The 22,602-nt window shown below is 46.9% G+C and overlaps 1 protein-coding gene across 3 annotated transcripts in view; it reads left to right on the forward strand.

Moving 5' to 3' along the window:
* Nucleotides 1–22,602, forward strand: part of BTBD11 (BTB domain containing 11) — a 337,775-nt gene that overhangs the window by 304,087 nt on the left and 11,086 nt on the right. For all 3 annotated transcript variants that reach the window (XM_025401973.1, XM_025401974.1, XM_025401975.1), the window contains 3 exons: nt 8,946–9,051; nt 14,293–14,395; nt 16,109–16,190. In XM_025401973.1, the coding sequence (XP_025257758.1) occupies nt 8,946–9,051; nt 14,293–14,395; nt 16,109–16,190 (291 nt within the window). The remainder of the gene's footprint in view (nt 1–8,945; nt 9,052–14,292; nt 14,396–16,108; nt 16,191–22,602) is intronic.

Below are 22,602 nucleotides of genomic sequence, written 5' to 3' on the forward strand. Positions count from 1 at the left end.
CAAAAAAAAAAAAAAAAAAAAAAAAAAAAAAAAAAAAAAAGGCCAGGCACAGTGGCTCACTCCTGTAATCCCAGCACTTTGGGAGGCAGAGGCAGGTGGATCACGAGGTCAGGAGATCAAGACCATCCTGGCTAACATGGTGAAACCCCATCTCTACTAAAAAATACAAAAAAAAAAAAAAGCCAGGCGTGGTGGTGGGCACCTGTAGTCCCAGCTACTCGGGAGGCTGAGGGAGGAGAATGGTGTGAACCTGGGAGGTGGAACTTGCAGTGAGCCAAGATCGCGCCACTGCACTCCAGCCTGGGTGACACAGCGAGACTCCGTCTCAAAAACAAACAAACAAAAATTAATTATAAAAAAGAAAGTCAACTGAGACACTCCCAGTTCTACACAAAACTACAGTCCAACCATCTAAGAGAGGAAAGTCACAGTGTGTACTCAAAACCTTTTAAAATAAGATTTAGTAAAACAGTTTGCTAAAAATTCTTAATTTGTTGACCCAAGGGACAAGTTTGTGTTTAGCAACTGATTGGGCCTGTCTTTCTCACCTCCTTGTTTCATTTCTTCACTCCCTCCCCTCTCCTCACTCAGTTCTTCACCATCCCTCTGGCCTCCCTTTTCTCTATGGTCAGGACCTGTGCTTAGGAAGTGGCCAGCCCCAGGCACTCAAGCCTGGACACGGATCTAATGGAATTGATCACTGTACCAGGTGCCATTCTAGGCATTTTCTACTCATCAGCTCCTGGGAAGCAGGTAGTTGTATTTTTATTCCTATGTTAGTGATGATGGCCCAAGAGTGGGTCACCCTGCAGAGCCAGGATCCTGACCCAGACACAAAACCCATGCTTTTAACTGTGAGGTCACCCTATCACTCAGCTCCCTTTCAGGGTTTTCCCTGCAGTGCACATCTCACTGTGGAATGACAGCTTCATCCCCTTTAAGGGCAGAAGCAGACATGGCCTGCAGCCATGGTGACTTCTTTTGGTGGGAAGATGGTCCCAAGTCAGGTGCAGTCATGGGCCCCTAGCATCTGCATTGGGAGGAACCTTGGAAATCATCTAGCCCAGTGATTTTCCCAGCCCAGTCATCTGAATCCTGCTGTCAGAATCTTTTCCAGACCTGGAAAAAGTACTACTTAAAGAAAGCATGAAGCATGCATACCATCGATGCAATTTATTATTTACTTGATCTTTTTCTTAAATGTGTTTGAAACATATTACTACCATAAGTAGATACTCTACACATCACTTGCCATGAGTGGAAGGGACATATCAAAGTAGATGTGTGACTGCACAATAGCAGTAAGATGAGCGCTGCACTCAGGGCCTGAGGATCTTGCTGGGATCCTTCTGGGGCTGGTAGCCCACTCTCCACCTGCCTCCACCTTTCCAGGTGTGCTCACCCCTCACAATGCAGCCTAGCCTGCTCCACAAGGGAGCTGTCTGTAGAGGTAGGTCTTTTTTGGGGGGGGGGGGGGCGGGGGGAGACGGAGTTTTGCTCTTGTCACTCAGGCTGGAGTGCAGTGGGGCAATCTCGACTCACTACAACCTCTGCCTTCCAGGTTCAAGAGATTCTCGTGTCTCAGCCTCCCGAGTAGCTGAGATTAACAGGTGCCTGCCACGATGCCTGGATAATTTTTTGTATTTTTAGTAGAGACGGGGTCTCACCATGTTGGTCAGGCTGGTCTTGAACTCCTGACCTCAGGTGATCCACCCGCCTCAGCCTGCTCAAGTGCTGAGATTATAGGCGCAAGCCACTGCACCCAGCCAAAGTGAGTTCCTTGATGTGGATTGAGACAGAGAGCTTGCTGTCAGTGTCCCCAGAAGTAACAGTAATTCTACTTTCTCTTGATTCTGAGACACAGCTTTTTTCACAATTGAGCATTTCTCCATTTGAAACAGGTCTTAAGATGGATGGCTGGGCGCAGTGGCTCACGCCTGTAATCCCAGCACTTTGGGAGGCCGAGGCGGGCGGATCATGAGGTCAGGAGATCGAGACCATCCTGGCTAACACGGTGAAACCCCATCTCTACTAAAAATGCAAAAAATTAGCTGGGCGTGGCAGCGGGCGCCTGTAGTCCCAGCTACTCGGGAGGCTGAGGCAGGAGAATGGCGTGAACCCGGGAGGTGGAGCTTGCAGTGAGCCAAGATCGCGCCACTGCACTCCAGCCTGGGTGACTGAGCGAGACTCCGTCTCAAAAAAAAAAAAAAAAAAAGATGGATGTGTACGTTTAATAAGGAGGGCTTTTTTTTTTCTTTTCTTAAAATCTGCCATGAATTTTATGACATCTTAAAAAAAGGAATGAGGTTCAACTATGGTAAATTGCTGTTTAGGGATTAAAAATGATCAAATAGCGGCACTTTATTTTGGTTCAACCTAACAGCATATGGTGATACGTTATCTTTTAGCCCTCATAGAAACCTCATCAAGCAAGTATTTTTAATCCTCTTTGGAAAAGAACACCAAGGCCCAGAGAAGCTGAGTAACTTTCCCAAGGTCACAGAGCTAGTGAGTGAAGGGTCAGGACTGGGACCCATGCCATCTCATCCCATTGTTTATATTTTTACCAACACATAGAATTCCAGCCTGAGCCACCTATAAAGGACCTTTGGGATTAATCTTAGTACTCCTTTCCGAAGAAAAGAAAGTATTTCCACATCTTTTTAGGCGAAGAATGGAGTCAAAGGAGAAGAGGAAAGATGTCAGCCCCCAAATCCACAGGACTCCATCTCAGGAGAGTTTCCTGGCAACCATGCTATTAGGAATTTTGCAAGGTCGGTCATGGTGGCTCATGTCTGTAATCTCAGCACTTTGAGAGACTGAGGCAGGAGGATCTCTTGAGCCCAGGAGTTCAAGACCAGCCTGGGCAACATACTGAGACCTCATCTACACACACACACTAACACACACACAATTAGCTGGGCATAGTGGCGCACACTTGTAGTCTCAGCTCCCTGGGAGGCTGAGGTGGGAAGATCACCTGAGTCCAGGAGGTCAAGGTTGCAATGAGCTGCGGTTGCACCACTGCACTCCAGCCTGGACAACAGGGAGAGACCCTGTCTCAAAAAAAAAAAAAAAAAAGAATTTTGCTTCACTCCCCTTTAGTTCTTTTATATGGCCACACAGTTCTGAGTCCAGAGGACCTGAATTTACTCCATCTGCACATCTAGAATTTTCCGTGAGAGACTTGAATGGCAGGTATACCCAGCGGCATGCCAATAACATGCACTAACCAGGGACTGTGTCCTCAGGCCTGGCCCCACCCCCACCCACCCATCCTCCTGGACTCGTCCCGGCCTCCCAGGTCAGACTCGGCACGTGAAGACCAACTGGCCTGCTGCCCTGAGACTGCAGCCAGTCATCCCTTTGGCCTAAAGCACTGTGCTTAAATGTGCTGCTCAGAGAATGCAGGCATCTGTCCCAGCACAACCACCACCCATTCCCACCTCCAGAATGGAATGAGCCTCAAGTTTGGTTGCTTCCATTCTATTGTCTTTGGGTTTTGGTCCAGGACTTACCAAACCCATCGGATAACCCAGCTTTTCATCCCAGTCTGACCCCCCTGACCCATGGATCTCACCCCCTGACAGCAGTCACCTGATAGGAATGACGCCACCCCTCATCCTCAGAGGGTCCTCCTGGAGTTCACAATCGTTTTGGGTCCCAGGTAATCAGGACAAATGACACTGGTGCTCCACTGCCTGGAGGAGGAGCACTGGGAAGGGCACAGGGCAGACACCTCCACAAACATGAACAGATTCAAGGATGCAGCAGGGAGTTTTCTCTTAGGATTCTGTTCCTTGAAAAAGAAGTGGCTAGAAAGCAGCGAGAAAGCCTCGCAAAAGGCAGCATCTTTGGTGCCAACACTTGGCATAGCCCCCTAATCCTCTGCACAATGTCCAACTCCCGGGGACCAGCCAGTGCTTGGTATTTAGTAGACGCTCAATAAATATTTGGAGAATGAATGAATGAATGAATGAATGAATGAATGAATGTATAGCTTAATGCATGGGGAAACATTCCCTAAACCTCTGGGGAATGACTGGATAAAGTGTAGGGAGCCCCCTGATGTCCAGTTTAAGCTTCCACTCTCCCTCTTTCCTTTGCTCTCCTGAACTTCTAGTGCTTTCATTATAATCATATTTCCATGGTGGGAAGTTTTTTAAAATTTATTTTTAGAGGTGGGGTTTTGCCATGTTGCCTAGGCTGGCCTCAAACTCCTGGTCTCAAGCCATCCTCCCACTTCAACCTCCCGAATAGCTGGGACCACAGTCATACACCACCACGCCCAGCCAATTTAAAAAAATAATAATTTAAAGACAGGGTCTCACAGTGTTGCCTAGGCTGGCCTGGAGCTCCTGGGCTCAAGCAATCCTTGGCCACCCAAGCAGCTGGGACTATAGGCATGCACCACCACACTTTTTAAATAGATTTTATTTTTTTAGGCCCAGTTTTAGATCTACAGAAAAATTGAGAAGATAGTACAGAGAGTTCCCATATACCCCTTCACTCACTTTTCCCTATGATTAATAGGCTATATTACTAGGTACCTTTGTTATAAATAATGAACCAATATTGATACATTATTATGAGCTAAAATCCATACCTTACTCGGAGTTCCTTAGGGTTTTGTTTTTGTTTTTGTTTTAGATTCACGGGGTTTATGTGTGGGTTTGTTACATGGATATACCACATGATGCTGAGGTTTGGGCTTCAATTGAATCCGTCACCCAAATAGTGAACATAGGGCCCAATGGGTAGCTTTTCAGCCCTTGCCTCCTTCCCTCTCTCTCTCCCCGCTCTTTTGGAGTCCCCAGTGTCTCTTGTTCCCAACTTTATATCCATGTGTACGCAGTGATTAGCTCCCACTTACACGTGAGAACATGGGGTATTTGGTTTTCTGTTTCTACTTTCATTCACTTAGGATAATAGCCTCCAGCTGCATCCATGTTACAGCAAAGGACATGATTTCATTCATTTTCATGGCTGCATAGTAGTCCATGGTGTATACATAGCACGTTTTCTTTATCCAGTGCACCATTGATGGGCACCTTTGTTGATTCCATGTCTTTGCTATTATGAATAGTGCTACAATGAACATGTGAGTGCAGGTGTCTTTTGGGTAGAATGATTTATTTTCCTTTGGGTATATGCCCAGTAATGGGACTACTGGGTCAAATGGTAGCTCTATTTGTAGTTCTTTGAGAAATAGCCAGAGTTCCTTAGTTTGTACCTGGTGTCTTATTCTGCCACTGGATCCCATCCAGAATACCACATTACACTTCATCGTCATTTCTCTTAGGCTCCACTTGATGGAGGCGGTTCCTCGGACTTTCCTTGTTTGGGGTGACCTTGAAAGTTTTGAGGAGTACTGGTCAAGCATTGTGTAGGCTGCCCCTCTAGTGGAATATGCCTGACGTTTTTCTCATGATTAGACTGGGGTTATGGATTTTTCAGAGGGAAACCCCAGAGAGAAAGACATCTTATCAAGGGCACATTCCATCAAGGTGAGTTATCACTATTGTTGACCTGGGCCACCTGGCTGAGGCAGTGTTTGTCAAGTTTCTCTACTGTAATCTTCCTCTCTTCCCCTCTTTCCATACTGTCCTCTTTGGAATGCAGTGAGCATGCAATGCCCTCAACTAAAAAGTGGGGAGTTGCACCTCCCCCTGACCATTGTTACGTATTTGAAGATTGTCCATTCGGAACAAGTATGGCCAGCCCTTATATTTCCGTTCTCAGGTGATACAGTACACATTAAAGTTAGAAAGAGAGGTCAACTGTGAGTTCCAGCGGAGGAGGGGTCTTGCCTTGCCTGCTTCTGTGGCCCCAAAAGAGTGCCTTTCACACTGCAGGACACCTCTTCCATGTTTAATCAATACCTCCTGAATCGAATCAAACCACCACCACTGTCTGCCAAAAAAGAAAAACGTGGCCTCTCTGAAGGGCACAAGAGTCCAGGAAACAGGTTTTTATTACTTCACTCAGAGTTAATTAGATGGGAGCTGATTCACCAGCAAGATGCATGAGACACACCCTGGTGTAGACGAGTGAGACTTATCCCTAACATTCATAATACAGTCTGTACAAAGCATTTTTGCAGATAACAAGTCTTATCTTTTTTATGATCAGCCAGTACTTATCAAATGTCCACCATGTGTCTGGCACTCTGAGTTACAGAGGTGATGAAATATAGTTCAATAGATATAAACTTTAGATGAGATGTGTTAGTTTTCTATTGCTGCAGTAACAAATGACCATAATTTAGAGGCGTAAGGCAACACCTATTTATTATCTCATAGTTTCTCTGGGTTGGAAATCTGGGTGCAGTGTGACCCAGCTCAGTTCTCTGCCTAGGATCTCAAGGGCAAAATCAAGGAGTCAGCAGGATTGTGTTCCTTTCTGGGGGCTTTGGGGAAGAATTGCTTCCAAGCTCATTCAGATGTTTTGGGTGGAATTCAGTTCCTTGTGGCTGTAGGACTGAGATCCCACTTCCTTGCTGACTGTTGGTGTCACACTTAACTCCTAGTGTGGTTACCTAAGTCCCCTCACAAGCTTGCCATGTGGCCCCTCCATCTTCAAGCCAGCAACAGAGCATCAAGTCCTTCTCAGACTGGGATCTCTGTCATCTTGTTCTCCCCTCTCCCTTCTGAAGTCCTTCTCTGCCTCTACTTTTAAGGGCTCATGTGATTACTTTGAGCTCACCCAGATAATCCAGGATAATCTATTTGAAGGTTGACTCATGAGGAACTGCTATGCTCTTGAATGTTTGTCCCCCCAGAATTTAAATGTTGAAGTCCTAACCCCCAAGGTGATGATATTAGGAAGTGGTGTATTTGGGAGGTGAGTAGGTCCACAAAAGAGACCCCGGAGGGGCCTCAGCACCCCTTCTACCATGTGAGGACATAGCTAGAAGGCATCATCTATGAGAAAGTGGGCCCTCACCAAACACCGAGTCTTCTGGCACCTTGATCTTAGACTTCCCAGCCTCCAGAACTGTGAGAAATAAATTTCTGCACTTTATAAGCCACCCAGTTTAGAGTATTTTGTTAGCAGCCCTAATGGACTAAAGCACTAACCTTGATTACTCCTGCAAAGTTGCTTTTGCCATGTAAAGTAATGTGTTCACAATCCCAGTCCCAGGGGTTATTAGGGCATGCAGTCTTCTAGAAAGCCATAATTCTTCTTACCACACAGTGCTTCTCAAGCATGAATGTGCATGGGAGTCAGCTGCAGAGTGTGTTAAAAATGCAGATTCTGATTCAGTGGGCCTGAATGAGAGTGTCTGTTTCCTACAGGATCCCAGAGGATGCTGCTGCTCGTGGTCTATGGAGTACGTTTTGGGTGGCAGGGCTTTAGGCCAGAGGAAACAAATTTATAGCCCACAGCCCAGGTCAGACCCATGAGAGAATTTCAGTGCATGGAACCTGTGGTTCTCAAACTTAAGAGAATGTCAGTATCACCAGAAAATTTGTTAATATGCGGATTCCTGGGCCTCACTCCCAGGATTTTTAAGTCAGAAGGTCTGGGGCAAGGCCCAAGAATTTGCATTTCTAATAAGCTCCCAGGTGATGCTGGTCCAGGGACCACACTTCGAGAAGAACTGCATTAAGCCCATTGGTAGCCAGTTATTTTTAGGAGTATTAAGTGAGGGGAGCACTGAATGCCCTCTGGTTATAAAGCCTCATCTTTGAAAGTTGAGTCTCTTTGTCCTTCAACTATGATTATGCCTCTGTGAATCACATCTGAGGTGACACTGTTCCTTCTGTGATCTACCCACTTTAATTGAAGGGTTTGGATTATCTTTTATATGCCAAGCTGTATGCTTCTGCCTTGGGAACACAATGAAGTGGGTAGATTTAAGAACAGCTTGAACCACTCACATCACTAGTGGCCCCAAACCCATCTTTTAAAATTCAAAAGAATATTTATTGTTTTTATTACAAAAGCAATGCTTGTTTGTTGTAGAAAATATAAATAAAAGAAAAAACATCCTCATCTCACCCAAAGGTAACTACTCTATTTTTTTTAGATCTTTTTCTATACATATCTGTCAATCCAAATATATTTGTAGAGGGTTTTATTTCCAAAAGACCTGGTACAAACTGTGTTGTAACCTACTTTTCTTCCTTAATCTATTGTAAATATTTTTCAATGTGGCCCCTTTGAGCCCCTAGTTTCAACACCCTTTCTCCAATAAATAGAAACAAAATGCTGTGTTTCATTTTTCCTCCTATACACCTGCAGCTGGAGGGAGATTAATGAAAGGAAATGGCTGCAAAGTGGGAAGAGATCAATGCACGATGAGGGTCAAGGAGAAGCAGGCTCCCGTGTCCCCAGCAGTGAAGGGCAGCTGTAGTTTGGGGTTGTGGAACCAGCTCCTTCCCACCTTTTGTTTGGAGCCAATGATTCAGCTGAGCACTTCTGGGTCCGGAAATGCCTCAGCACCAGAATCAAGTTCACACGAAAGCTGAATCAGGAGAATTTGTCTCGTTAATGGAGAGCACAGCCACAGGATCAAAAGGGCTAATTTCAGGATAATTCTCCTGAAATCCTGCTAATTTCAGGAGAATTCATTGCTTCCAGAATTTTAGAGTACTGGTAAAGGTGGGTTTGGGGTAAAACCTTACTTTCCTTTCTCTATGAACTACAAAAACCTGCTTTCCAGTGGGTAGCGAATCATGAGGGCCAGAGAAAAGTATTTAATTGCAAATTTCTTAAGCTTCACCAGTGAACCCACTAGAAATAGACAGTGGACAAAACAGAGCAAGTAAATCCAGGACTCGTGAGTGCAAACGGCTTGTGTGCTACCCCAGAGGATTTCTCCTGTGGCGTGCAGTAAATGTGTGAGCTCTAATCACCTGGAGGGATGCATTCCGGGGGCACAGCTTGGCTGAGGCTGGCCACAGCCCCCGGTATCATGACCTCCTCTTTCTTTTCTGCAGAACGAAGTGATCAGCCAGCAGCTGTGCGTCATCTTCACACACTGCTACGGGCCCTACCCCATCCCCAAGCTCACGGAGATCAAACGGAAACAGACCTCACGCTTGGGTGAGTGATTCCCCCGGGCCTGTGTTGGCTGCTGCTTTGTGATTTAAGGATGGGGAGCCAAAGAATGCCATAAAAAAGGAGGGAGGGGGTTCAAGGGCAAACAAGGTCGGTTCAGGATTCAGGCCGGGGGAAATCAGAATTTCTCCTTTATTGTGTGATGACACTGGAGAACATACCTTGGGAATGTGGACAAGGAGATTTGCCAATTAAAGGGACTTTCTCCCCTAGACACAGACAGTGGGGGCTGCGGAAGACCTCCTGATTCCATACACAACCCCTGCACAGGTGGCTCCTGAAAGAAGGCCACACTGCACATGGCAGCTCTGTCCCCCAAACTCCCCCCTCTAAAAGTCCTTCTTCCTCACTAAGAAGGAATGAGTGGGAGACAGTGAGGAGGAGCCAGGGCTGTTCCTCTAGTGGAGATCCTTCTACAGGGAAATAAGAGAAAAGGAGAACAAAGCCCCCCGACACACACACACCCATAAAAATATGAGGGGACATACCTGAGCTACAGAGGCTGGATGCTCAGAAGTCCCATGACAGTATCAATAACCTCTTCTTCTGGGAGGCGCTCACTGTGCCGGCTCCAGCCATGCACTTGACCTACCCTATCTCAAGTCATCTTCAAGCCACCCCAAGAGGCAGGCACTGTGACTGATCCTACATTATGGCTGCAATATCAGTACGGGGTGAAGCTCGAACTTGAACCCAGGTGTGCCCAGAAGCCGTAATTTTGTCATTCTGCAGTCCCAGCTTCTGAGATTTTTCAGAAGAAACCTTTCCATCAGGCACGAGGTTCTTTCAGAGGATCCTGGGGCTGTTGCAACCGGGTTGATCAACCTACAGAAAGGAGAAGGAATATCAGGCTGCTTTGAGGCCTGAAACATGAGCCTTCTGTTGGAAGAGCCTCTCTGCCTGCTGCCTGGAGAGTTATAAAATATTAAAGATAAAGGATTCCTTTTCCTTAGATAGGTTGGGGACCTTTCCTACTTCCTGTTTCCCTTTCCTAATAAAGTTGAAGGACATCTGAGTAATAGAAGACTGAAATTTCTACTCTTTAGCAAAATTTGAAAGGGATGAGCCAGTTTAGATTAATTAAAAGGCTGAATTCATGGGACTATTTTAAAGTTATTTTTGTTCCCATCTTGAATAACTTGTTAATTTAAATGAGACACAACTTTTTGCTGAAATGGAAAATTTTAGCAGCTGAGTCAAAGGCTGTCTATCTTTCTGACCACGTGTGGGGGGAAACTGGGATGTGCCCAAGTCACAAGTACTTCTCCCTTATAGGAAATAGGTATTAATTAAAATGTTATCAGGACAATACATTATAAAGACCAGTCAAGTTAGCAAACATTAGAGAGTGTAGCAAACATTAGAGAGTGAGGGGTACATTCCCAGGACGCAGCAACAATCTCTGATGTCTCGGTGTCTCATAAGACACCATCCTTAAAGCAAACTTTTGCCAGGTCAGTTTCAGTGGCATAAAATCTGCTTTCCCTTAGCTACAGGTTGGGAGGGAACATTTTCTCCTCCTGAATTTGCTGAAGTTTCTTTCACTAGCAGTTAAAAGTTTCTGATTTGGGGCCGGACATGGTGGCTCATGCCTGTAATCCCAGTACTTTGGGAGGCCAAGGCAGGCAGATCAAATACCATCAACATCCATTGAGCATCTACTATAATGGTCACGTTTATTGAGGGATACTCATGTGTCAGCCATTTTGCTAAGTGCGCTCCATAAATTCATTCATTTATTCCTCACTACTCTTAAGGTCAGGAGTTCAAGACCAGCCTTGCCAACATGGTGAAACCATGTCTCTACTAAAAATACAAAAAATTACCGGGGCGCAGTGGCACATGCCTATAGTCCCAGCTACTCAGGGGGCTGAGGCAGGAGAATCACTTGAACCTGGGAGGTGGAAGTTGCAGTGAGCCAAGATTATGCCACTGCACTCCAGCCTGGGCAACAGAGTGAGACTCCATCTCAAAAAATTTTTTTAAAAAAATTTAAGTTCCTGGTTTTCAGCCCAAGCATTAGAATTCCAAGGGTTAGCACCAAAAAGAAAAGAAAAGGCAGACCTAAGAGACTCAAAGCTCATGATATGAAAGAAAAAGCATCATGTAATTATTAATGAATGGAATATAGAGCAGGTACATTTTGTGTCTTCAGTCCAGCAGCTCAAGCTAGCATAACTAAAGGTTGCCAAATAGTGGTTCTTTAGGGACCTGCTTTAAAGAAAAGACAAGAATGATTAGTGACAAGGATCTCAAACCAGCATCTCTGTGGGACTAGGCAGGTGATATAAATGAGTGAAATGGGTTCAGCACTAGACAATAGGGAGTAGTGCGGACTGTGGCAAATCGGAGAGCACTGGTGTGTGTGTGTGTGTGTGTGTGTGTGTGTGTGTGTGTGTGTGTGTGTTATGGTGTCCTCTTGCCCTCCCAGTGAATTCTGGGAGAGAGTGTTAAAAGTGAAAGTAGAGGATATTAATAGTCTGGGAAGCAGGAATGGGGAACTGGCTGGAGATGAACAGTGGGTGTGATAGGTGAGCAGAGGGAGGCAGGTTACTGAGCAGAGAGAAAGTCAAGTGAAGAAATGAGTTTTCGGCCGGGCGTGGTGGCTCAAGCCTGTAATCCCAGCACTTTGGGAGGCCGAGATGGGCGGATCACGAGGTCAGGAGATCAAGACCATCCTGGCTAACCCGGTGAAACCCCGTCTCTACTAAAAAAAATACAAAAAACTAGCCGGGCGAGATGGCGGGCGCCTGTAGTCCCAGCTACTCGGGAGGCTGAGGCAGGAGAATGGCGTAAACCCGGGAGGCGGAGCTTGCAGTGAGCTGAGATCCGGCCACTGCACTCCAGCCTGGGCCACAGAGGGAGACTCCGTCTCAAAAAAAAAAAAAAAAAGAAAAAAGAAATGAGTTTTCATCAACTCTCAGGCCTTCCCTTGCAGCCTCTTTTCCCTTTATCTGGATCATTTCAGAAGTTCTGGGGGGAGTTTTTTAATTAAAATGTTTAAAGAAAGTGGGATTACACAGGTGATTTTTACTGTTTATGCTTTTCTGATATTTTTAAAGTAAGAGCCTTTAAAAAAAAATGAGAAGAAGTGAGGCAGCTCTGTACCGACAGAGAAAGGTGAGTGGAGGACCACCAGGATCACCATCTGGGGCAGCACAGGGTTCAGGGTCTGAGTGAAGAGAATCAATCTGGAAGGCAAATTCTGGGTCCAAGTTACAGCAGTCTGGGGAAAATGCAGCCAGGCCAGGGCCCCAAGGTATAGACAGACAGGGTGAGTCCAACAGCTGAGTGTTCACATCCCCCAGGAAGACAGGAGCTTGGTCCTGCCCTCAATACTTTAGGACAACTCATAAATCCAGCCAGAGGACGCAGTGGGGTTTCATTTCAGCACAGCCCCTGCACCCCTGGGGAAGGGCCCATCAACAACAAAGGGGCCTACAGGCTAAGAAGGGCCCCCGGGTCCTCGGCAGCCTCCTAGAACAAGTTTCTGCAACAGGAGTCAAGGCATTATTTCATTCACTCAAAAAACATCCACTGAACCTCTACAAATAGTATTATGGTCATGTCTATTGAGGGATACTCATTTGTCAGCCACTTTGCTAAGTGCTCTCCATAAATTCACTCATTCGTTTATTCCTCACTACTCTGTGATGGAGTATAATGGGTACTGCAATTTCCATTTTACAGAAGGAGAAACTGAGGCATGGGTTGGATAAATAACTTGCCAAGGTTACACAGCTGAGATTTCTAGCCTCAGAATCCATACTGTTATTACACTTCACCACCTTTCTGTACTAGACACAGATGAAAGGGTGTGAAATGGACAGACGTGGATACATCATAGCATGATGAGGCTACAGCAGGGGTGCATATGCTGTGGGAACTCAGCTGGGGCTACTGGGTCTGGGGAAAGTGGGGGAATCTGGCAAGGCTTACTGACCAAGGGCATCTGATCAGTATGTCTGAAACTTGAAGACCACCTAGGGATGAGCCAGGTTTGGAAGGGGCTGGAAGGGTGTTTTAGGTAAAGGAACAATGAGTGCAGAGCCCCAGAGGGGAGAGAGCACATAGCACCCATGGGGAACTGAGAGCCACCCATAGCTCAAGCACACACACAGTTTGACAGGGAGAAGCCAGAGAAGGCAGTGAAACCCAGTCACAAGTAACCTCATTAAGACGTTTAGACTCTATCCTGGGAGCACTTGGGAGTTATTGAATGATCTGTAGCAGAGGAGGGGAGTGGCATGATCAGAGCTAGCTTTAGGAAGGATGGCGCCTGCAGTGAGGTGGGCCGTCAGATTGAGGGGGCCAAGAGTGGAGGCAGAGAGACCAACAGAGGCTCCTGTGAGTTCCCAGGAATAGAGGATGTGGCCCAAACTAGGGTAATATCAAAGGGAATGGAGGGAAATGGAAGATTCAAGAAACGTAGGACAGGGGGTGTTGATGGATATTCTCAACAAGACAGAAGTGCTGAGCTGAGGACAGACTGGCACCTTCAGGAGCCTCGGGTCTCAAGGGCTGAAATGACAGGCAAATTGGAGGATCCTAGTGTTTAACCAAGCAGGCCATCCAATCAGAATGTCCGAGTTCGAATCATAGCTTCTCCACCAGTCACTAGCTTGAACAAGTCACTGTAAATTCTGTGTGCCTCAGTTTCTTCAACTGCACAGTGGGGATAATGTGCAACCAGGTTGCATATCATAAGTGCTCAGTAAGTAGAAGCCAAATCTTTATTCTAGAAAATGAGGGCAGGGGACTGGCTCATTTGCCACTGACCCCGGGAGAGAAAGGCTTGGACTTAAATCACCTGGAATGCAGTGGCCAGGGGACAGCTCTTCTAAACCACTTCCTTTGGGCAGGGAGGGTGCTGAGCCCTGAGAGAGAGCAGCAGAGGTGGGGATGAGCGGCATATTCTTAGAGACAGGGTAGGTGGGTGATTACCTTTCACACCTGAAAAGTTCACTCTAGCTATAGGTGAATCTTCTCTGGGGAAATGCTACTTTTAATCACAAATAAGCTATAAGGATTTCCTATGAAAAACTAAATTTCAGTGGCTTGACTGTTCCTCTAATTAGTCCTGTCTGCTGTTTGGTTGCTGTCTTGTCAATGAGTATTTTATCACCAAGATTTCCTTGCTCACTCTTATTTGCACCTTCTACAAGATAAATCTAAACTTCATCCTTTTTTCCACTAAAGCTACCTTTTTTACCTTTCCAATTCCAGATCCTCATTTTCTTAACAATAAAGAAATGTCTGATGTTACCTTTCTGGTAGAAGGAAGACCATTTTATGCTCACAAAGTGCTGTTATTTACAGCCTCTCCAAGGTATGTATCATCGGTTTTGAAAGCAGCTGCATTATGACTTTGGCTGTTGCTATCACTATTTTTTGAAGTCATTTTTGGTGGTCTCTTCACCAAACTGGCAGATCATCTTAACAAAATAAAGAATTCAAGAGTACAGGGAAGCTGCTAGCATAAACAGCCTAGAACAAGGTGCCTTCTCCTCTGGGCAAATAAAGGAGGCAGGGGGAGCCGAGTTTGGGAGCAGAGCATGGATTTAGATTTTGGCTCCCTCGGCTAGGCGGCCTTGAGCAGTGAACAACCTGAGACCCCACACACAGGAGCCTTGAGGCTGCCACTCTCCAAATGTCAGGGAACAGACTTTGGCATAAGTCACTGAAATACACAGGTCCTGACTTTACTTTTCCCTAACTGTGGAGTTAACAGACAGTAGTATCATGTAGCAATAGGAAGAACTGCTCACCCTCTCTGCTAGCTCTGCAACTGCCTTTCTTCTCCTTTTGAGTAGAGATTGGGTTGACAGTTTAGAACCATATTGTCCAGAGACCTGAACAGGGAGGAGTGAGGCTGGGGCAGAGGAGAGATTGATGCTGAAATGAGGAGGCGGCAGGAGAGAATGATGCCAAAATGAAGAATAGCAAGAGTCCCAGCTGGGTGGTGAGCAGGGGGTACCTGAGTTGGGTAAGGACACTGGGAACCCAGAAATGGAACTCCCTTCCAGGAAGTTTGCTAAGAGAATGTGTGTGACTAGCACTCCATGCATTTCTAAAAGCATCCAGGAATCTCCAGTCCGCCCACCAAAACCAAACACAAACCCCAGATGTCTGCTTTGCCACCGCAAGAAAAATATGTTTTCCCTTACATAGTTTTCAGTCATGACACCGTAGACAAACCAGATCAATATTGTACCAATGTTAGATTCTTAGTTTTGACAAAGGTACCATGGCTGTGTAAGCTGTTAACATTAGGGAAAGCTGGGTGAGGGGTAAACAGGGACTCTCTATATTATCTTTGCAACTCTTCTGTAAATCTATAATTTCAAAAATGAGTTTAAAAAAACAGATACGTATCAGCTTATTATTAAACATATTATCTGTGTGTTCCATTGATAAGATCTCTACCCACAAAGAGCTTTTAGTTTAGTTGATGGGCAGGAAAGTGCATTGAAAATCCAAGACAGAAAGTCACCCATAAGGGGGATGATTAGGTAGTCAACAAACATTGATTAATTATCTATGATGTGTCAGGTTCATACTGGGACAGGATGTGGGGATGTAGCAGAGACAGAAACCACTGAAGTCCCTGCCCTCGTGGAGCACAGCGTGTTCCATGGGCAGCAGAGAGCGGGGAGTGAAGCCATAGCCCTAGGCTTAGGAGAGATGCCATGAAGGTGGCGGCCACGTGACAGGCCCTGAAAGATGGACTGGGTTTAACAGGCACTCATTCTTTTCCAATCACCAGTTGGAGAATGAATGTAATTGTTCAAAACACTGTTTTTTAACTTTAGAGTTTTAACTTCAAATTAGATTACGGTATAATAGGAGGGTTTAAATTAAGAAATGTAAGGATATAACACTGCTATATTTCAGAGTTGCAGGGGAAGAAACAAAGTCTTTCTATTGTCAGGAGAGCTGAGTTTTTTGTTTGTTTGTTTGTTTTTTGTTTTTGTTTTTTATTTGTGCGAGCCATGGATTTGTGTGTGAGTCCTTTTTATCTCTTTTTTATGTCCTTGTTCAGGTTCAAAGCACTCCTCTCCAGCAAGCCAACAAATGACAGCACCTGCATAGAGATCGGTTATGTGAAATACTCCATCTTTCAGGTGAGCCCTGCTGCGGCCTGGACTCTGTGCTGGTGGGCATGGGGCACAGGTGGTTGCTTCAGATCCTCAGCCTGAGGATTGGCCACTTGGAGAAGTCCTTAGAATGAGCTGTCAGTCTCCTGAACTCCTGGCCCCTCCTCACAGTGCCCCTTCCGTTTCCATCCATTCATCTTCGCAGCATTAACTGCCTGCTATGCCTGACACTGTGCGAAGGGCTGGGGACACAAGGATAAAGGATGTCCTCTCCTGGGGACTCAGAGTCTGGGGAGGGGGGGCGGTGACTGAGTAATTCGTCGATTACAGTATACAGTAGGGTACTCTAGAGGAGTGAGACAATGTGCGGCAGCAACTCAGACCAAGGGAAATAAAGACAACCTCCTGGATGAGGTCTTATGAGTCAAAACATCCAAGGCTGAGAAGTTGGTGAGCCACAGGAAGGATAGGGCTCAAGAAAGCTGGTTAGAACATTCCAGGCAAAGAGAACAGCATGTGCGAAGTCCCAAAACTTTGGTTGAGCCCAGCGTCATCAGGAGCTGCTGTGCTTTTAGGGAATTTGTATCATTTTAGCATCAGTCTAAATCTACCCCAATTAGGAAAGGAAGGCTTCTTCGTCCAAGGCCAGATGACATGAGCATGTCTCCTTCTGTTTGGGGGGAGTTCGTGCCATGAACAATGAGTTTTGGTTTATGTGGTTTTTCTGAGGGGCACCGCAGCTTTTTCCTCTTTTCCACCTTCCTTCAGTTATGCCTGATTCATAAATCCTGCTCTGCAACAATGTTCTTGCAGCTAAGAGAAATTCACTCACTCCCCAGCCAGCTTTGCAGCTGTATTTCTACAGCTCCAAGACCCTCCAGGCACATGAAGGCTGTGTAGGCCCCTGGGTCCCACCAGGCTGTCTTCCCACCTTCCAGGGTTTGTAAGACAATGTGGGTGACCTGGGGATAGAGTTTATAGAATGCTGACAGGCAGTTGTTTCTCCTCCAGTTCAATTCAGGAAGGACAGCCCTGGAAAGAGTACCAAGTGGGTAAGACTCAGGCTGGCCATTGAGTTCTAAGAGGGTCGATGAGACAATTCATGCCATTCATTATCACCTCCATGTCCCAGGTTCTTGCAGAGACCAAGTAGGACAACATGAGAAAACCTTCTACTTCACATCTGCTGCATCATGGCAATTTTTAAGTGGGTCGTTGTAGTTCTAAGCCATAACCGATAAACCACTTCCCCACTAAGCATAAGACTCTATAGAATAGGTTCCTTTGGACTAGGAGTTGGAGAAAGGATGAAAGAAATTTCCAGGCCAGGTGCGGTGGCTCATGCCTGTAATCCAAGCATTTTGGGAGGCCAGTGTGGGCTGAGGTGGGAGGATCACTTAAGCCCAGGAGTTCGAGACCAGCCTGATCAACATGGCAAAACCCTGTCTATTAAAAATACAAAAATTAGCTGGGGGTGGTCACACACACACCTGTATTCCCAGTTACTCAGGAGGCTGAGGCTGGAGAATCACTTGAGCCTGAGAGGTCAAGGCACAGAGAGCCATAATCATGCCACTGCACTCCAGCCTGAGCAACAAAACAAGACCCTATCTAAAAAAAAAAAAAAAAAAAAAAGTTTCCAAAGATAAGATAGGCCTGGGTGAGCTGTCCTCCTGAGGTCAGGAGAGTAGTGAGGAGGCTGGAGCCCCAAGGTGGGCCTGAGGAGTTGGCATACTCCAGACATCCAAGTGCCCATGTCCCCTCACCCTAGGCCCTCCGCACCATTTTCTACTGAGAGAAAAGTGGTCACAGCCCTTTCCTGAATGGCAGCTGTTGGGTTGGAAAGCTGGGTTCGATGCAGCCATGGCTTTGCTTTGGAGGGTGATGAGGAAATGTTTGTGGAACCATGAGTACTGAAGCACTGATCTGTGCTTACATGTGTTATCTTTTTTTTTTTTTTTTTTTTTTTTTTTGAGAGGGAGAGAGAGGGTCTGGCTCTGTGGCCCAGGCTGGTGTGTAGTGGCACAATCTTGGCTCATGGCAACCTCTACCTCCTGGGTTCAAGCCATCCTCCCACCTCAGCCTCCTGAGTAGCTGGGACTACAGGAGTATTTCATCACACCCAGCTAATTTTTGTACTTTTTATAGAGATGAGGTTTTAGCATGTTGCCCAGGCTGGTCTCGAACTCCTGAGCTCAACCAATTCCCCCACCTTGGTTGGCCTCCCAAAGTGCTAGGATTACAAGCATGAGCTACTGCGTGTGGCATTATCCCCATTTTTATAGATGAAGAAACTGAGGCCCAGAGAAGCTAAATGATGTGCCCAAAGTCTTAGTTCTAGTTAGAGATAGAGCCAGGATTTGAACCCAGCCTGCCTGGTAGCAAAGCATGGGGACATTGTTCTAGAATACTCATTCTAAATGGGAATGTGCTGAGAGTAAGAACAGTTCTCAGGTCTTGAGCACTGTGTGTAAGTCTCGAAGCCAGTGGTTCTGAACCTCAGAGGCACACTAGAATCCCCTGGGAGCTTTGACAATTCCCAATGCCCAGGCCATACATCAGACCAATTAAATCAGAATCTAGGGGTGGGGCCCAGGCATCAGCATTTTGAGGTCTCCCTCACCTCCTCCCAGTATCCCAAAGTGCAACCAAGTTGGAGAACCTGTGCTCTCGGTTACAGCATTTCTTACACATTAGCAGCTCTCAGAATACCTGGAGAAGGGTGGGGTGCTTGTTAAAACACAGAGAATGTCTTAAAATGCAGATTCCTGGACCCCACCCCCAAACAAAGTTTCTGATTCTGCAGGCGTGAAAATTCACATTTTAACCTTTAGTTGCGGGGGCACATGCGCAAGTTCGTTAGATAAATTGTGTGTCATGGGGGTTTGGTGTTCCGATCATTTTGTCACCCAGGTAGTAAGTATAGCACCCTCCTCCCACCCTCTACCTTTGAGCAGGCCCTGGTGGGTGGCTATTGTTCCCTTCTTTGTGTCCATGTGTGCTCAATGTTTGGCCCTCACTTATAAGTGAGAACATGGATGCAGTACATGGATGAAGCTGGATTACAGGCATGAGATGGATAAGTTCAGGTCTCCAGCTCCATCCATGTTGTCACCAAGGACATGATCTCATTCTTTATGGCTGCATAATATTCCATGGTGCATATGCACCATGTCAGGATTCACTTTTTTTTTTTTTTTTTTTTGAGAAGAGTTTTGCTCTTATTGCCCAGGCTGGAGTGCAATGGCGTGATCTCAGGCGATTCTCCTGCCTCAGCCTCCTGAGTAGCTAGGATAACAAGCGCCTGCCACCACGCCTGACTAATTCTTTTTTGTATTTTTAGGAGAGATGGGGTTTCTCCATGTTGGCCAGGCTGGTCTCGAACTCCTGACCTCAGGTGATCCGCCCGCCTCGGCCTCCCAAAGTGCTGGGATTACAGGCGTGAGCCACTGCGCCCAGCCCAGAATTCACATTTCTAACATGAACCCAGGTGCTTCTGCTGCTGTTCTGGGACCTGTCTCTGAGAACCACTGCTGCCCCTCATTCATTTCATCCTTCCAGCTGCCCTGCGAGGTAGCCATAATCCCCACCTTACAGATGAGGGCACGCACTCAGAGAGGCGGAGTAAGCGGCCCAGGTTCCCACTGCTGCTTCTAGCAGAGCTGAGGTTCAAACCCAGGCCTGGCTGACTCCCAGACCTGTTCTCTTAACTTCCTCCCTTCTGTGGGCACCTGGGGCCCCCGCTAAACTCACCCAGCCCTGAGGAAAGAATCTTCCAGCCCATTCGTCTGGAGCGTGAGCTGGAAGCTGGAAAATGTGTGCTCCCCCAGTGCTCATGAAGGGGGAGCTTACACTGTGAAGCCTGGGACTAACTGGGGAGGTTCCTAATAAGAATTTGGCTCATAGTAGGCACTCAATAAATGTTTGCCAAGCAGCCTCACCGAACGAGACCTCCATGGGAAAAGGCAGTCCCTGGAGGAATCCCGGGGCCTGTAATTGCTTTTGACAGGGGAAGGTTTCCTGGCCACATTAGACTCACGTTACTGTAATGGGAAGGGAAGATTTAACAGGCCCCGGGGACTTTTCCATGTTCCCACCCTTTCCCCATAAAAGAAGAAAAGCCTCATTTGTGGCTTGAAATAGGCCAAGGAGGGCTGAATACGACCCAGCAGGAGGCTCCCAGGGGGCCGGCTCACTTCAGTCCATGCTGACAGAAGAATTTGAGTAAATGAGCCTGCTTCGGGTCTCCTCCCCCAAGTCTGTTCAACATCACACGCCGGCGGCAGGGGCCGGACGCAGCTGAGGCTGCACCTGGAAGTGGGGGCCTCCGCGAGGCTATGGGTGCCATTTGAATCCCTGCTTCATGCAGGTTGGCAACTGCCAAGAAAAACAACTCCACGAACAGGCCCGCCGGCCTAATAAGCGTTCGTTTCACCCCCTTGCAGAAAGGCTTGTGCCGGCAGAGTTTGAAGGAGCCCGGGCCAGCCCAATTTAAATGGCATTGGCCCCGGGATCTCCGTCCACTAAGGAGCAGTATTTCAAGTCAGCAGCCCCACCTGGACTACATGAGACCGCGTGCTAGAGAAATGCTCTGTAAATGTTCAGGGCGGTCATTATTATGGCTCTTATTGTTATTCATTTAGCCTTTATAAATGGAAACTGCTAGGTGAATAAATTGATTTTAATAAGGCCCAATTCCAACATTTGCTGACTTGGTATTTTAAATGCTTATGACCCATCAGGGTGGGAGAGGGGAGAGTAAACAATGCTGTGTTATTTCACAAATCCTCAGGTGCCACCACCATCTCTGCGACAAGCAGATGGTCCCAAGAGCCCAAAGTCGGTAGGTGGGAGAGTCAAACACAGAGAGGCGAGGATTCGTGTTTATGGGCAGGGTGTGCACACTGCAGGCTGTTTGCTTGCTGTGTGCCAGGCCCTAGGATACAGCGATGGGCAAGACCTGGTTGTGCCCTCAGACTCTAGTGAGAAACAACACTGCAATCGAGGATGATGCATGATTGCCTGATGTGACCTGCGGTGGGGTGGAGATCTGAGGAGCCGCTCCACTGCAGATGACCACTGACTAGATCCAGAAGGAGCGGGCAGAGCTCAGTGGGCAGAAGAAGGGGAGGGCATCCTAGCAGAGGGAACACTGTGGCCAAAAGCATGGGACTAGAAGAGAGGGTGGGAGGTTCTGATGCAGGCAAGCAGTTGAGTGGTCCGAGCATAAAAGGCAACTTTTGGCCGGGCATGGTGACTCACACATGTAATCCCAGTGCTTTGGAAGGCCCAAGGCAGGTTGATCACTTGAGCTCAAGAGTTCAAGACTAGCCTGGGCGACACAGCAAAATCCTGTCTCTACAAAAAATACAAAAATTAGCCATGTGTGGTGGTGCACACCTGTAGTCCCAGCTACTCAGGAGGCTGAAGTGGAAGGATCGCTTGAGCCTGGGAGGCAGAGGTTGCAGTGAGCTATGATCGCACCACTGCACTCCAGCCTGGGTGACAGAGTGAGACCCTGTCTCAAATTCAAAATAAATTAATTAAAATATTAGCCAGGCACGGTGGTGCGTGCCTGTCGTCCTAGCTACTTGGGAGGCTGAGGTGGGGGGATTGCTTGAGCGCAGAAGTTTGAGCTTACAGTGAGCTGTGACCACACCTCTGCACTCCAGCCTGAGTAACAGAATGAGACTCTGTCTAAAATAATGATAAATAAGAATTTCAATAAAGCTGTAAACAGTATTTTAAAAATAACTTAAACACACATGCAAAAAGCAGTCTGAGGCCAGTCGCAAAGGCTTTCAGATGGCCTGGGTGAGAACAAGGCAGCATGTAGCAGAAACAAAGGACAAGATGTTTCAGTCTCAGAGAAGATTAAAGAGCTGACATTTGCAGAGGGCTTGCTGTGTGCCAGGCCCCTGCTAGGCCTGTACTGTGCAGTGACTCGTTTAGTCTTCATCACAATTCCATGAGGAAGGTAACATTATCCCCACTCCACAGATAGGAAACTGAGACACACAGAGCCTAACTTAATTCAGGTCCCGCAGCTTTTAAGTGGCAGAGCCAGATCAGAAACTGAGGCAGCCCAACTCCAGGCTCATTGCACTTAATCGGTGTCCTATATTGGTCACAGACTGTCAGCCTGAAGGGACCATCGAGGACAGCCCAGTCTAGGCTCATTTTACAAGTACCCCAAAAAGGGAGGAAACCAGTCTAGATTTCACCCACACAGCTGCCTGAGAGCCAGGGAGGTAAAGTGAGTTTGTCAGGCATGCAGGTAGAAGACAATAGGGGCCAGGCGTGGTGGCTCATACCTGTAATTCTAGCACTTTGGGAGGCCGAGGTGGGTGGATTGCCTGAGCTCAGTAGTTCAAGACCAGCCTGGGCAACAGAGTGAAACCCGGTCTCTACTAAAATACAGAAAACTAGCCGGGCGTGG

Source organism: Theropithecus gelada, chromosome 11 (genome assembly GCF_003255815.1).
Source record: "Theropithecus gelada isolate Dixy chromosome 11, Tgel_1.0, whole genome shotgun sequence".
NCBI classification, from domain to species: Eukaryota; Metazoa; Chordata; class Mammalia; order Primates; family Cercopithecidae; genus Theropithecus; species Theropithecus gelada.